Raw genomic sequence first — 17,180 nt, forward strand, 5'->3', positions numbered from 1 at the left:
TGGGGGGAGGGAACCGGAATAAATAGGGAGAGAGGGGGAGGCGGACCGAAGATGGAGAGTAAAGAAGATAGGTGGAGAGGGTGTAGGTGGGGAGGTAGGGAGGGGATAGGTCAGTCCAGGGAAGACGGACAGGTCAAGGAGGTGGGATGAGGTTAGTAGGTAGCTGGGGGTGCGGCTTGGGGTGGGAGGAAGGGATGGGTGAGAGGAAGAACCGGTTAGGGAGGCAGAGACAGGTTGGACTGGTTTTGGGATGCAGTGGGTGGGGGGGAAGAGCTGGGCTGGTTGTGTGGTGCAGTGGGGGGAGGGGATGAACTGGGCTGGTTTAGGGATGCAGTGGGGGAAGGGGAGATTTTGAAACTGGTGAAGTCCACATTGATACCATATGGCTGCAGGGTTCCCAGGCGGAATATGAGTTGCTGTTCCTGCAAGCTTCGGGTGGCATCATTGTGGCAGTGCAGGAGGCCCATGATGGACATGTCATCAAGAGAATGGGAGGGGGAGTGGAAATGGTTTGCGACTGGGAGGTGCAGTTGTTTGTAGCGAATCTCAATCTCCCCTTCCCCCACTGCATCCCTAAACCAGCCCAGTTCATCCCCTCCCCCCACTGCACCACACAACCAGCCCAGCTCTTCCCCCCCACCCACTGCATCCCAAAACCAGTCCAACCTGTCTCTGCCTCCCTAACCGGTTCTTCCTCTCACCCATCCCTTCCTCCCACCCCAAGCCGCACCCCCAGCTACCTACTAACCTCATCCCACCTCCTTGACCTGTCCGTCTTCCCTGGACTGACCTATCCCCTCCCTACCTCCCCACCTACACCCTCTCCACCTATCTTCTTTACTCTCCATCTTCGGTCCGCCTCCCCCTCTCTCCCTATTTATTCCGGTTCCCTCCCCCCATCCCCCTCTCTGATGAAGGGTCTAGGCCCGAAACGTCAGCTTTTGTGCTCCTGAGATGCTGCTTGGCCTGCTGTGTTCATCCAGCCTCACATTTTATTATCTTGGAATCTCCAGCATCTGCAGTTCCCATTATCTCTGATACTATTTTAACATCATCTGGGGTTCTGGTTTAACAATCCCACGATAATACGACTAAGCCATCAGCTATCCTGATCTACAAGTGAGATTGAAATATCTGCAAGTTGGTGTACTTTCTCAATCAGTAAATCATGGCATCAAGCAAAACTGGAGTCAATGAGAGTCAGGAAATTCTCTGCTGCTTAGAGTCACACCCAGCACAAATGAAGTTGTCGGACATCAGTCATCACAGTTCCGGGATATCCAGGAGTTTGAAAATTTTAAAACACTTGAACTTGAATTTTGCAGTATTTGCAATGCAATTCAACTTGTTCCCATACAGCATTTTCCACTCAATACACATAGAACTGTCTCTTTTATTTTTAAAATTTACAAAATGCATTCCACAGCAGATATACAACCAAGAGCAAATACATTTCAAATTGGAAATTACAGAAAATGCAACAAACATAAAACACTATGCACAACATTGCATTCTGAAACAGAAACAGCAGTTGCTGGTCAAACTCAGCAAGTCCAGCAGCTTCTGTGGACAGAAAGCAGGATTAACCCTTCTTCACAGGACCTTTCTCTCCACAGATGCTGGCAGACCTCCTGAGTTTCTCCAGCGATTTTTCTTTTGTTTCTGATTTCCAGCATCTGCCGTTCCTTGGTTTTTCTTATATATATTTCATTCCAAGGTGCCTTAATACACTTTAAATTCTCTTGAGTCACCATGTACATTGTTTGCAAGGCACAGAGCTCGAGGGGTTCTATAGTTTGTAATACATCAACATATTGTGGCAATGCTTTACTCTTTGGTCATCTGCCCCAAACTTCAGTGTGTCCCTCAGCTAAAAGCTCTGGACCTTGGAATGTGCCAGCATACAACGCTTCGCACTAGAAGGCCAGCACGTTTCGGACAGGCCAAAGAATGTTCTTTTTCCATTGAGTTGTGGTCCTCCAGTTTGTCTCAGTGTGCACCTCTGGAAACAGAGTCCTGTATCATGGAGCTGCTCCTGGTGAACACCAACATGTTCTGTTACATCTCTCTCTCTAGGTCTTCTTTGCAGAGGCACATTCCACAAGTCCCTTATGTACTCGTTGAGAGACACATTCAATGTGGCATATTACTGAGGAGAGTCCCTTCTACAGAATAAGTGGCAGACTAATCACCATAAATTCAGTGAATGAGGAAGCTATCACTGCTTTATGGTTCTGAATTTGCTCAATAGAAAGTAATAGTTCTTATAATATTACAGCTTCTCACCTGAGATTAAAATGCATTGAAACTTTAGAGCAGGGATTACAATCTGAACTCTAACCTAGAAACAAGAGTGTGGGTACTGAGCCAATGTTTCATCAATCAAAACACCAACCACAACAATGTCAGTAAATAACATTTAATAAAGTAAAAACTTCATCCATCCTGTAGATTTTGAGTTGGCTTACCCAGATGAATTTAAACTCATATGAATTAATCATACTACACTAGAGACAATTACATGACCTGCTAAACCAAAACGAGATGATTCAGGGTTGGAATAGTTGCTGACTTCATCTTGTGAAATATGGTATATGTTATTTATATCATAACCTCATATGTCTGACAGAACGATTGTACACTATCATTCTGAAACATTACAAAATAATGAGAAAATCTCTATCATAACCGCAAAGAACTTATTCATAAAATCAGCCATAATTATGGCAGAATACTCATGATTAATTAAGATTTTTTTTTCAATTTATCAATGCACAATAAATTGGTGCTGAAAGGCATTCAGTAAGATGCTGTACAATCCTGAGCGGTGTTGTGAGTCAGAACCCTGCAGTTTCAGTTTGAATCCATTCCAGCTACATGAGATGACATCGCTAATGTGTTAAAGAGGCTCTTGTTGGCTTGATAACACATCATTGAAATGTTAGCTTTGTACCTATTCCCCTCTCTCTTTCTATCTCCAGATGCTCCACCTACTGAGTCCTTTCACCGTTTTATGTTTTTATTTCAGCAGCTCTGACATTTTGCTTTTATCTCATTGACTCAAATTGTGGCAGCCACTAAATGGACAATGCAATTCAGAATTTGGAACCAGTAGGAGCAATAGAAGTATGAAAGGCAGAAACATAATTCTGAAACAATGGTTGACTGGTGTTCAGGAATATTGCTAGAATCCGTTGTAAGAGGTCCTGATCTGTACATCCCACAGGCCCCAGTGTAAATGTAACTAAGACAATGGTTCCATTTTGCTAATTCTTTACCTTGATAAGATCACAGTTTTGTTTGGAGATGATAAATGTCGTGTTCGCTTTTTCAATTTGAAATCATGTCCCACTGAAAACCAATAGACTCAAAGGCTAAGAAATGTATACAATATTTTAGAATTAATGGACTAGGATGCTTGGTGAAGGCAGGTATCCCACAATGCAGTGTATACTTTGGGTGTCAAGTTCCATGTGGCCACTTCATCCTACTTTCACTTATTAAGAGATGCCCCTTTAAAGCTGTCAACGGCCCTAATTTATGGCCTCCCTGCCCGTGTTTCAGCCTTATCACATTAACTTAAAATAAAAAAAGACTGAAGGTACATTAAAATAAATAGAAAATTCATTCATGCATGTTTATTCAACGTGCAGCACAGTGGCTCAGTGGTTAGCACTGCAGCCTCACAGCACCAAGGACCTGGGTTCGATTCCAGCCTCGGGTGACTGTCTGTGTGGAGTTTGCACATTCTCCCCATGTCTGCGTGGGTTTCCTCCGGGTGCTCCGGTTTCCTCCCACAGTCCAAAGATGTGCAGACTGGGTGGATTGGCCATGCTAAATTGGCCATAGTGTTCGGGGTGTGTGGGTTATAGGGGGATGGGTCTGGGTGGGATGCTTCAAGTGGCGGTGTGGACTTGTTGGGCCGAAGGGCCTGTTTCCACACTGTAGGGAATCTAATCTAATCTAATCTTTCTGTTGGTACAGTTCTTGCCAGTGATAATGATTAAATTTAGAAGTCATGATGCAGTTTAAAGCTAGGTTAGTCTTTAAATATTTGCAGATTTGACCCTTAGTTTGAGTCCAGTGTTTCTGGTCCAGTTTCAAGGTTGCCACATCTGATACCTGAACTGGTCAATCACTAACACAAAAGCAAAACACTGCAGATGACGGAAATCTAGAATAAAGTATTGGAGACTCAACAAGTCAGGCAGCATCTGTGGAGGCAGAAATGGGGTGAATGTTTCAGGCCATCATTGAGAAGAGTCTGTTTTACAGGCTGCAATTGGAGCACACTGCAGCTTCTTGTTTAGTTCGTAGTCCTTGGCATTTATTCAATTACTGATCCAATCATGGCAAAGTGTCGTACTTTTGTGAGGCGAAGTCTTTCCCAGCTGCAGTAGGTATTGATCCCTGTGCTGTTCACTCACTATTCTGATCTGCACAAGTTCACAGTGACCTCATATTAATGCAGTATCACATTAAAGGCACCTTATTTCAATGTAATGTGCTGGAATATGGCCACAGCTAAACTTAGTCAGCTGCTGACACGTTTTACAGGTGGCACACATACCAGTTATGAATTATTTAAAACAATTGGGAAAACATCACTGTGAAGGAGCTCCTTTCATTACTGACAAAATGTAGCAGTGAAACTGTTTGCTGAGACACTTTGGAATTCTCTTCCTGAAAAGGTGGTGTAAGCAGACTCCCGGAATATTGTTAAGGCACAGATAGGTAAGCTTTTGTCAGTAAGTAAAGGTAAAGCCATTGTATCCTTAGCAGACCACAGGGCTGCTCTCTCATTAGACAGAGACGACTGGTAATGGTTTAACCTAAGGCTCACCATGCCACAAGCAAGGGGAGAAATTGAGAAGGTAGGACCTTAATCGTAAACTCAGTCAATGCTGAGCAAGGGTGTGAAAGGTTATCACAAGAAACAGGAACATGGATTTGAGATTACAATCAGATCAGCCATGATCATATTGAAAAGCAGATTATGTCTCAGAGGCTAAGTTGCCTTCTTCAGCTCTTAACTCATATGCTCATTTGTTAGTGCAGTATAACCTTCTAGCTGGTGGCACAAAAAAGCAGGATAAATGGGCCAACCTGGCCAATTACCGCCCTATCAGTCTACTCTCAATCATCAGTAAAGTGATGGAAGGTGTCATAAATACAGATATCAAGCAGCACCTCTTGCTCCCCAGAGGAGCTCGAACAGTTCATCCACTTCACCAACGCCTTCCACCCCAACCTTAAATTCACCTGGACCATCTCTAATACCTTTCTCTCCTTCCTGGACCTCTCTGCCTCCGTCTCTGGCAACCACCTGGAAACCGATGTCCATTTCAAGCCCACCGACTCCCACAGCTACTGAGAATACTTCTCCTCCCACCCACCTTTCCGCAAAAATGCCATCCACTATTCCCAATTCCTTTGCCTCTGCCGCACCTGCTCCCAGGATGAGGCATTTGACTCCGGTACATTTCAGATATCCTCGTTTTTCAAGGACCACAGCTTCCCCCCCCCAGCAGTGGTTGAGAACGCCCTCGGCCGTGTCTCCTGCATTTCCTGCAACTCATCCCTCACATCCCGTCCCTGCAATAAAAACCAAAACAGAATGCCCCTCGTCCTTACATACCACCCCACCAACCTCCAAATCCAACGCATCATCCTCTGACACTTCCACCACCTGCAATCCAACCCCACAACCAAAGACAATTTTCCCTTCCCACCCTTATCTGCCTTCCAGAGGGACCACTCTCTCCGTGACTCCCTTGTCCGCTCCACACTCCCCTCCAGCCCCACCACACCCGGCACTTTCCCCTGCAACCACAGGAAGTGCTATACCTGCCCCCACACCTCCTCCCCTCACCCCCATCCCAGGCCCCAAGAAGACTTTCCACATCAAGCAAATGTTCACCAGCACATCTGCTAATGTGGTATACTGCACCCGTTGTGGCTTCCTCTACATTGGGTAAACCAAGCGGAGGCTTGTGGACTGCTTTACAGAATACCTACACTTGGTTCGCACTATACAACTGCACCTCCCAGTCGCGAACCATTTCAACTCCCCCTCCAATTGTGCAGATGACAGGTCCATCCTGGGCCTCCTACAGTGCCACAGTGATGCCACCCGAAGGTTGCAGGAACAGCAACTCATGTTCCACTTGGGAACCCTGCAGCCCAACGGTATCAACGTGGATTTCACTAGCTTCAAAATCTCCCCTCCCCTACTACATCCCAAAACTAGCCCACCTCATCCCCGCCTCCCAAACCTGTCTTTCCTCCCACCTATCTCCTCCTCTCACCTCAAGCACCACCGCCATCTCCTACCTACTAACCTCATCCTGCCCCCTTGACTTGTCCGTCCTCCCTGGACTAACCTATCTCCTCCCTACCTCCCCACCTACACTCACCATTACTGGCTCCACCCCTGCCCCTTAAACTTGTCTGTCTCCCCTCCACCTATCTTCTATCCGCCTCCCCCTCTCTCCCTATTTATTTCAGAACCCCCTTCCTAGAAGGCTCCAGGCCCGAAACGTCAAGCTTTCCTGCTCCTGTGATGCTGCTTGGCTTGCTGTGTTCATCCAGCTCTACATCTTGTTATCCCGTCATAATAACCTGCTCAGTGACACCCAGTTTGGGTTCCGCCAAGGCCACTCAGCTCCTGACCTCATTACAGCCTTGGTTCAACCATGGCTGAAGAGCTAAATTCCAGGAGCGTGATAGAATACCCTTCCACTTGCCTGATGACTGCACCCCCAAACAACACTCAAGAAGTTGGATTCCATCTAGGACAAAGTAGGCCACTCAATTGGCATCACATCCACAAACATTCACGGACTCTACCACCGAGCTCCGTATCAGCAGTGTACAATGTTTCCTCTAAGCTGCAGCCGCTTCAATGTTCTGTGTACACCAACTGGTGTTCGCACCCCATTGCAGCATTGACTTCTGATTCGCAAGTAACTGCCTCGCACAGGCCTTGGGAGGTCCATGCAGCTGACAAGAAAACGAGGGGGAATACTGGCAGTGTGTGCCAACTACAAGATGCAATGCAGAAATTCACCAAGGCTCCTCAGACAGCAACTTCCAAACCCATGACCACTACCATCTGGAAGGACAAGAACTCCAGATACTTAGGAACACCACCACTTACAAGTCACTCACCATCCTGACTTGGAAATATATCACCAATCAGTCAGCGTCACTCGATCAAACTTATGGAACTCCCTCCCTAATAGCATTACCACCTTCAGTACATGGATAGCAGCAGTTCAAGAAGGCAGCTCCCCACTACCTTCCCCAAATATCTGCAGTCCTTCTCCTTCTAGATGGTAGTGGTTGTGGGTTGTCTGAGGCACCGTGGTGAATTTCTGCCCTGAATCTTGTAGATGGCACACACTGCCAGCATTCCCTCTCATTTTCTTGACGGCTTCGCGAGCCTCCAAGGCCCACGCAACATGGGACAGGCTATAAATGTTGATCCAGCCAGCAATGCTCACGTCCCATGAGTGAATGAAAAAAAAGTGTTCACCGTATAAATTGTCCAGCTTAGACTAAATTTTAATCTTACTGTCAGTCCTTTAGTCTTAAAGTACTTTAAGGGTGTTCAATTTTTCCAATTCTTCTGTGTTTTTTTATGTGCAATTACTAGCTTGGACTGGATAACAGTAAGAGGGAGTGACATTAACATTCACTGTAGCAACAATCCGCTGAAGCACTTTAGGTTAATTGCTGTTTCACTTCTGATGCTAACACATCTCCCTCACACTCTACGTTAAACAGGAGAATAAATTACCAGCAAAAGAGACAATACAAAAATAGCACAAGATTACCGCTTTCCAGCTTTGCAAACCAAACTAAATTAAATGCAAGGTCTAAATTTAGCATTTGAGTCAATACCCATGTATGATTATGATGCTCATTCTATATGAATAAGAAGCCACAAGGAAAGCTACCATTAGCCGTGACCAACACAATGTAGGAATCTAAAGCCTTCAGCGAAAAAGACAGCACAAAATAAGAGGTTTAAAATAAACCTGAGAAGGCATATTGCAGGAGGAATAAGAATTATCCAAGTCAAAAATCCAAATCTTTCCAATAGCTGCAATCAAGGGCAGGCGCTTATCTATGTCAGAATGCATGGGGATAACAACAGCCCAAGGTCAGCATCCGTACAGAATCTCAGCTCCATGAAACACCATCAGAGAAGCTTCTTTAACTGTGCCATCTGTTCATTACAGTCCATTAAAGGCAGAAAAGGGACAGGTTATGCAAATTCACTTAAAAGGTACCATTCCGCACACAAATCAGCACTTTTCATTGTTAGAATTGTCTAATTAGGTGACTGTAGGTAACAGGCGTAACTTTAAATGGAGTGAACAGATGGAGCTGCAACCAGCACTACAACAGATGAAAGTGTCACACATTGACGTCAATTCCTAGTCATCATTTCCCAATTAATTCTGCTTTTCCCTGTGGACCATGACTCTACGCAGAATCTATGAGTATCAGAATTCCTGCGCGATCTTTGTGTCCAACAACAATGTGCATTTAATTAGCACCTTTTTTACACAGAAAATATCCCAAGATCCTTTATTTTATGAGGAGAGTATGGTGGTCACTGTTGAAAAGTTAGGAGAGTAAAAGTCTAGTCAAAGAGGTTTTGGAAGATGAAGAAGGTATAAAGAGATAGAAAGGCTTCGGGAAAAGGATCTAGGGAGTATCTCGGGCGGATAATGAGTACCAAGCTGCTGAGTTGGCTGAATTTATGACAGGATCTGCAGCAAAATGGTCTAATTTACAGCAAAGTCTATTTAAAAAGAATCTCCTTAAATGAGACAGAACTCATGACCAAAACTGCAGAAACTAATCCTGATACAAGCCAGGTAATTTCTCCAGCAAAATGCAGGAAGCAGCAGACAGTAACATAGTACATATTGAGTGTGTAAAATTAATCCCAACCATTTGCAGTCATGTGGTCTCACAGCATGATTGATGGGGGCCTCATCCGCTCATGGATGATCATTTACCCATGAATGGTAGCATCACTAGAGGAGGCAGTAGCATTGTGGTAATGTTACTGAGTGAGTAACTCAAACGTGCAATCTTCTCAAGCCAGACAGGTGCTGAAATCTGAATTCAATAAAAATCTGGAGTAAAAACCTAGCCTAATGCTGACTATACAACTGCAGTTGATTACTGTAAAAATCTATCTGGTTCACTAGTGCCCTTTAGGAAAGATAATTTGCCACCCTTATCTAGTCTGACCTACATACGACCCACATCCACAGCAACATAGATGACTCTTGAACTACCCTCTCGGTAATTACATTTAGGCAATAAACATCGGCCTAATAAGTGACACTCCCATCTCCTGAACAAATAAATATAGTCCCTTCTAAGCTGACATTGGGAAATAATCATGAAAGCAAGCGAAATATTCAAAAGACATAACTCATTCACTCATCATACAGCCAAGCACACAAACAGGAAGATAACTCATTCACTCATCATACAGCCAAGCACACAAACAGGAAGATACTGGGTCTATTGTATCTGTGCATGAGCTACCAACTACCCCTATGCTTTCACTCTCGGCTCAACGATCTTTCCGTTCCAATATATGCCAACTTCTCCTTTGATAGTTACCAGCAAATCTGCTTCCACCATCCCTTCAGACTGTTCATTTCAGGTTATAACTGCTCATTACATGTTAATAATTATCATTTTGCTTCTGCTTCTTAAATAATTCATCTTATATCTACGATGGTGATACCAGCCCTTTTGCCATTGGAAAAAAAATTCTCCTCACTCACTTCACTCACTCTATTAAAAAAAAATTGAACACAGAGGTGGAAATTGTTAGCTCTACCAAACTTGGCTTATCTGTCACTCCAGTCCCACTGCAGATTGAATTGACATTGACAGTGTTCCCAATCTCAAGAACACATTTTAAAACCATCAAGAAAATTGACCTACTGGTCCTATGAGGCTTAACCAAAGAAGGGCTCACACTTCTCGGAAGAGTGTTTTAAATGCCAGGGGTATCTAACAGACATCTTACAAAGAGTTAGAATGATGACTGATGAAGTGGCTAATGGTCAGATGAGGAACCGGATCAACGGGTTTAACGCTATCCAATTTTTCCAAAGCATCTTGTATTCATTCAGGGACAGAGTCTGGGTAGCTTCAGAGTTGGGTTAAAATCAATGAAAGGTTGATCAACAATTTATACGGTGGCTCCTTAATTCTGGTGTAAGATCGGAGTCAACATACATATATATGTTATATATTCTCTCAATGTTCCACCGATTACGGCAAATGTTCAGGAAATCCTCAGAATAAATTAGAGGGATTAATTTTCCTTCTACCCCGATCATACGTAATGTGGTTATCAGATGCCTCCCACCAACCTGTAAACTTGGTCCATTTTGAGGACTGGACTATAGTAGGAGATGGGTAGCAGCTCCAGCAGTTTTAATGCTGTAACATTGGCAAGTCAAACCATTATCTTGGCTCAACAAAGTTACGTTATGAAAGGAAGGTCCTAACCTCTGAGGGCTGGAAGGCGGTGGGTGGCAGGTAGAAAGCAGTCAGCACAGTAGTAGTCAAGACTGAATTTGTGGCTCACCCCTGTTGACCCTCCTAGCCATACCGAAGGAAGCAGAAGTTTACATTTGGAATCACTTAAACTGGAAAACCCAGTCAATCTAAACATGGTGAATATTGAATGGTTATTGGGAAAAAAATAATTCCATGAACATCAAAGGGCCATGATTTGCTTCTGAAATTTGATGACAGCCTGGCTCAGAGGACATTCCACCTGCTCAGTAATAGCCTGGAGAACACTGCCATAGGGACAACTGTAGCATGTACCATTATCCATCATGTTCAATGCCCTACTGTCCCATTTCTAAGTGAGTTTTCAGCCAACATCTTTTAATAGCTTCACCTAATTTTTATGATGTAAACTCTCAAACAAAAGCTTTGCATGAAAGAGGAATTTATTTACTAAATCAGTACCTGTACGGGTTTGAAGTACTTGATGACAAAATAGTTGTTGCTTTATTAATGAGTTACATCCAGGTTCAATGTTAGCCTCTTATAATAATAAATGTCATCATTTATTTCAGAAAACAAAGAAAGGCTTTATTAAGAATGTTCAAATGTGTCATTTGGAACCAAAGTGAAATTATGCACTGCAGAGGCTTAAATTAAAGTTATATAAATGTGAATATGTGAACAAGAGGCAGCTATGGATCACTAATTAATAATGCTTTACATTGCTATTATCATGTTAGCACATTGTGAGATCACATGGCCAATACTTAATTTTAAGATTCTCTTAGAGACAGATAACTTATTTTAAAAAAATTGATTCACAGCTGGAAGAACGGCAAGTAAAAATTTGAGGTTTTAAGCTGTTTACTGCAACAAGTTACCAAAATCACTGTTAGGCATTCTCTACTTTAAACTACAGAGCAGCAGTGGGGACACATACAATCTTTTAAAATTTATAATTGTAAAGTTAAGACTGGCCAAGCCTCTTATCCTTCCATCCACCCAATTGATAGATCCAGTATTATTTATTCTTTTTGAAGCTTTTGTCCCCTGCCTGTTCAGCCATTGGGTAATAAGCCCATCCACTAATAACTGTTTTCCCCATATGCATATTTAGGTGTCTGACTATTAAATATTTCCTGATCGTATTAGGAAACTTACAGTGGAAAAGATCATTGCTATAGTATCATGGACCAGCTTTCTGATGTACTTATTTTCTCAAGCATTTTTCTCAAATATTTAGCTGAAGCTAAATTTGCAAATCAGAAAATGTAAAATTTTCCATGAACCAGTACCATCTTTTAGAATAGAACTTTTACATTAAAAACAGTATTCTTTGATATACTTGAGAGTGTTAGATTGATGCAGCTCTTTTCAATGAACCAGAATGGGTTTTTCACAGCAATTAAATATTATACACAAGCATCTAATCCAGCATTTGAGAGAAACCTAACTTTAAATACTCAAAAATGTTCAAAAATTATACAGAACCATTTATTACAGAATTATAGAATCATTACAGTACAGAAAGTGGACATTTAACCTGTCATGGCTGTGCTGGCTTTGCAAAGGAAAAACACATCTCATCAATCCCTGTCTTTGACCTATAGCCCTGCACATTCAGTATTTTCAGACAATAATCCAATTCCTACTTGAATGCCTTAATAGACCTACCTCCACCAGCCTCTCAGGCAGCAAATTCCAGATCTTTATCACTTCTTGCCTGAATAAATTTCTCCTCATGTCTCAATAACTTCTTTGGCCAATTGCCTTAAATCTGTGCCCTCCAATTTTCCATCCTTCCATCCAGTGGGAACAGTTTATCTCATTCCCTCTGTCCAGTCCTCTCATTATCATCTTGAATGCCTCAATCAAATCTGGTCTCGAACCTCTTTTCCCCAAAGAAGCTGTCTCAATTTCTCCAATCTACCTATGTCATAGAATCTCCACATCCTGGAACAATGCTCATGAATCTTTTCTGCACCCTCTTAATTGTCTTTAAGCTTTTTCTGAAGTGCGGCACCAAGAACTAGACAAAGTGTTCCTGTTGGGACCAGGCCAGTGTTTTATACAAGTTTAACATAGATTCCATACCTTTACACTCAGTGCCATAACTCACATTCGTTACATTAATGTCTGAGTAAATTAGTTAGAAGTAGTTTGAAGAAGGGTCCTGGCCCGAAATGTCAACTTTCCTACTCCTCTGATGCTGCCTGGCCTGCTATGTTTCTCCAGCTCCATACTGCTTTATCTCTGACTCCAGCATCGGCAGTTCGTACTATCTTCAAAAGTGTATATTTTGTTTATTTGTGTCCATTAGTGTACGTAGACCCTAAAGGAGCTTGATTGTCAGACCCTACTCAATGTTCCACAACTGTGTGCTGGGAACAGAAACTTATCATGGTTATGAATTAGACTTGAGGGTATGGTCAGTCCTGTGGTGGCACCAGCTCCAAGGTAGCACCAAAGATAGAAATTAATTTTGCAGTGATCCAACTTGCTGTAAAATATACATGATTCACAAATATATTCTGAGATGTCTGGATGCGTAAATGGATGTTATTACAATGACTACACTTCAAAAAAGTGAAGAGCTTTGGGATGTCTTGAAAGACACTTTATAAATGCAAATCTTTCTTCAACAGTGGAAAACACCAACAGAAATTATGTTTTAAGTGGCTTAGTTCAGAGAAGGCTGCATATATCAAGAGATTTAACTATAGATCAGTGGGCTTTGTTGCATTTCTAGGAGATTCCCATCAGCAAAAACACTGGTCTCGTCAAAATGTTAAATTCATCATCAAGCGGCAGGAAATTAGGCTGCCTTTTCTGTTGATTTGACCAATTTCAGGTGAAAAATGCTCTGAAACAAAAACAATGCAATCAAAACAGAAACTCCAGACTGTGGAATTATTTAATTATCTCCTTTATCTAAAATTTGAGGATCTTTGCTAATGGTTCCTGATCAATCAAGATTTTTCAAAGTAATTTTCCACCGCACAATGCCGAACTGCATTTACATGTGGACAGTCAACACTAGGTGACAGATTTACAGGAGAGTTATTCCTGATGGCATGCAAGCCATCTATCTATCCGAAAATCAGCACCATTAGAATTAGAATTAGAATTGGATTTATTGTCACATATACTCAAGTATAGGAATACAGAAGTAGTGAAAAAGGTACAAAATCACTATTCACCAGTGCGACTGGAACCACAATTAAATAAAACAAACAAACCACAATAATTTACAAAAATAGCAGAAATGAAAGAAAAAGAGCCAAAAAGAAAGAAAACCTGATCAAATCATACAGTATATCCGGCCACTAGCTCATTGCAGCTCCATTGAGCTTGCTGTATACCAACTGGTTGCTGTATTTTCAACATTGTAATTCAAATCATATTTCATTGGCTGTCAAATCTTTAGGATGTTCTGATTTCATAAACTGAACCTTTAAAATGATAACTCTTCTTTCTACATAGAATACTCCTATTTTGTTACTATTCTGGTCCAATCTACTCTACACACTCGAACAGAGCGATTATGATCAGGGTTAATTTTGAAGTATCACCCACTGCGTGGTTAATCAAGGAACGAAGAAAAATGTAACATCCACATGCAAAAGAATAATAAAAACTGAAAGAACTGCAGATGCTGTAAATCAGAAACAAAAACAGAAGTTGCTGGAAAAGCTCAGCAGGTCTGGCAGTATCTGTGGAGAGAAATCAGAGTTAACGTTTCATGCTGAGTGACACTTTCTCAGCATCAGTAACCTTCCTCACTAAGACTGGGCAATTCAGATTCAATAATGAATGCCGACATGAAATGCTTTATTTTTGCAGTTCGGTTAACGAGAAATTCACTTCCTGAACGTATTCACAAAATAAAAACAAAGCCATGAAAGACCTTATCATAATCAGTGAAAATAATGATTCAACTCTGTCTTTCCAGCAATATCTTTCTCTCCACAGGTGCTGCCAGATCTGCTGAGCTTGTTCAGCAATTTCAGTTTTTGTACAAAAGAATAATGTTTGTTTTTTTTTCAACTGTCCACACTGTAACCGAATCTACTTCATTTAATGTGAGAAGCTTTGAAAAACGCTACATAAATGCAAGTTTTAACTAACATTAAAACGGGCGGGGAGTGAGGAAATGAACGGGGCAAGAGCGAATGCGGGAGCAATAAATCAGCCTAGATCTTATTAAATGGCACTGCAGTGGCTCCAGGGGCCAAGTGGCCTAATCTTGCTCCTAATTCAGAAATAACTTGCATTTTCCAGCAGTAACTGGGCCTTTCTACGTGTGAAGACTTCTGACTGTAAGTGGGGAGGCGTGATGGTGGTGGGAAGGAGGGAGAGTTAAACCCAGCAGTCCTGTGGGCAGGACAATGTCCTTGCGCCGTTTGATGCTGAAACCAAACATCTCGACAAGAGATTAATTTGAAGGGTGGTGCGGGGGTTGAAGTTGATCTTCTGGATTGACTGTAGTACCTGCCGCCGACCTACAGCCGACAATGTCTGTGCAACCATCCGAAAGCGCGCAGACACGAGAGAGCAGCAACATCTACCAGCGGTCAGTTTATCCATCCCATTTCAACTGGAAACACTGGCGTGCGCTGGCAACTCCCAGAGATTCAACATCTTTAAATAAGGCGTGCATTTCTCCTTAAAGTCGACCCTTCACCATCTACCAAACCCATGCATTGCACGTTTAATAGTTGGGAGGGAGGGGGGGCTGGAGAAAAAAACAGCAAACAAAATGCCATTCAACATGTAATTTGCAGCAGTAAACGCATGGAGGGGAGCCGCGGCTGTGTCACTTTGCTGGCTAACACCATGTGTAGCTGGGTGCTGTGTCAGCAGATGTGCAAGGCAGAGGCCACTTACCCAGGACGGAGCCGATGAAGATGAGGATTTGCACCCAGGTCGTGAAGTCTCGGTAGCTCTGTTCCTCGCTGTCCGGCTGCAAGCTGGCAGACGACTCGCTCCCTGCCAATGTGCTGCCGACGCTGAAGTTGCTGTGCTCGGCCACCCTGGTGTCTGAGATCCAGCTCACAGGGACGCTCCCGTTCTGCTCCATGGTCCTTGTGTGATATGCTCCACTTCACCCCCACCCAAACATCTTGCAAAGGGGGCGGGGGCACCAAAACAAAGTGACTTCTCTCTCTGCACCCCCTCCCCCCCCCCCACCAGCGCCACCAAAAAATCTAATATCCCTCCCTCTTTTACTGGAGAGATGAACAGATTCTAAAGCAGTGTCTAATCGTTTCCAATTTTCAGCTCCAATCTTTGTAGATTCCCCCCCCCAAAAAAAAAGTGGTTACTGTACTATCCACAAGACCACTGCACAGGCTGGAATTAAATTCGTCAGAAATCAGTTGCCTGGTGACGACAGTGTAAAGGGAGAGGAAAAAAAGCTGCCTTCATTTCACCAACTCCATCCCGCTCCTTTCCCTCCTGCTGCACCTTTTCCTCTGTAGGTTAGCCCACCTCCAGCATTTTTTTCATGGATTCTCCCTTCGCCCACGGTGAAGATCTCCTCCCAATGATCTCCCCATTGCTGTTCCTACAGGGGTTCCCCTGCTCGCCAGAACAGCAAAGATTTATTTGACTGAATTAATGGAATACGTCGACAGCAAAGAACAAAAACAGCTTCTCGTCTCCAGTGACTCTCTGATCAAAAGCACGCTTTTTTTTCTGAAGCAAAATGTGGGAATTTTAAGAAAACCTAGCAGCAAAAAATTGGCTTCTTTTATGAAAGCGGCGTTGTCTCCGTCTAATTTTATTCACAAAACACCAGCCCAATAACACCATCACAATTCATCATCAGGTCAAAAAAGGACGCTGTTCAAACTCCAAACCCCAGGGGCACTATTTTATCCAAGAAAGGAAGTATTGGAACATTCACCACGATTTATTGGGTTTTTTTATTACAGAATCTGTTCAGTCATGGAGAGACATTCTCATTATTACCTGCAATATCTTAACTTACACATGCAGTTACGGACATTAAATCAATGGATTCTGCTTGAAGAAATGTCTAGAGAAAAATAAAGTCTAATCATTAAACAGATATGTGTGCAAATTTAACATTTCTGTTAGCTTCTGTGGAACATATTTGTACTGTTTGCATAGATTCAATCCTCGTGAAATCAAGAATCAGCAATATTTATAGGTCTGTGCTATATTCTAGCTGAAAGCTGTCAATCTAGGTTTCAAAATTAGCCACTCTTCCAGCTAAACTATTGAAGTACAACACTGGCACCTACCCACTGATGCAGGAAAAACCCAATTTGGTCAATCACTGTCATATGAGCTTACTCTTGGTTATCAGCAAAGTGATTAAAGGAATCATGGAAAGTGCATTGGTGGCAGTGGCCAGTGCTCACTGGGCTCCGTCAGATCCATTAGACTTCAGACCTCATTGCAATGTTGATCCAAACGTGTACACAAGGTGAACGCCTAAGGTGAAGCCAAGGCACCCAAATAAAACAAGTCAACAGCCATAAGGCGGAAACTTCACGCAGTGTTTGGGAGTCATACCTAGCACAATGGAAGAAGTTTGTATCTGAGTTCAAACACCTCAGCTCCTTGACATCCCTTGACTCAGGGCA

General features: G+C 42.8%; 1 protein-coding gene across 1 annotated transcript in view; it reads right to left on the reverse strand.

Moving 5' to 3' along the window:
* The window catches only part of gpr176 (G protein-coupled receptor 176), a 50,688-nt gene extending 34,298 nt beyond the window's left edge, over positions 1-16,390 (reverse strand). Inside the window, exon 1 of the mRNA XM_048537100.2 lies at positions 15,454-16,390. Within this exon, the coding sequence (XP_048393057.1) occupies positions 15,454-15,646 (193 nt within the window). The 5' untranslated portion in view covers positions 15,647-16,390. The remainder of the gene's footprint in view (positions 1-15,453) is intronic.
* Positions 16,391-17,180: the final 790 nt, after the last annotated feature.

Source organism: Stegostoma tigrinum, chromosome 10, assembly GCF_030684315.1.
Source record: "Stegostoma tigrinum isolate sSteTig4 chromosome 10, sSteTig4.hap1, whole genome shotgun sequence".
NCBI lineage: Eukaryota > Metazoa > Chordata > Chondrichthyes > Orectolobiformes > Stegostomatidae > Stegostoma > Stegostoma tigrinum.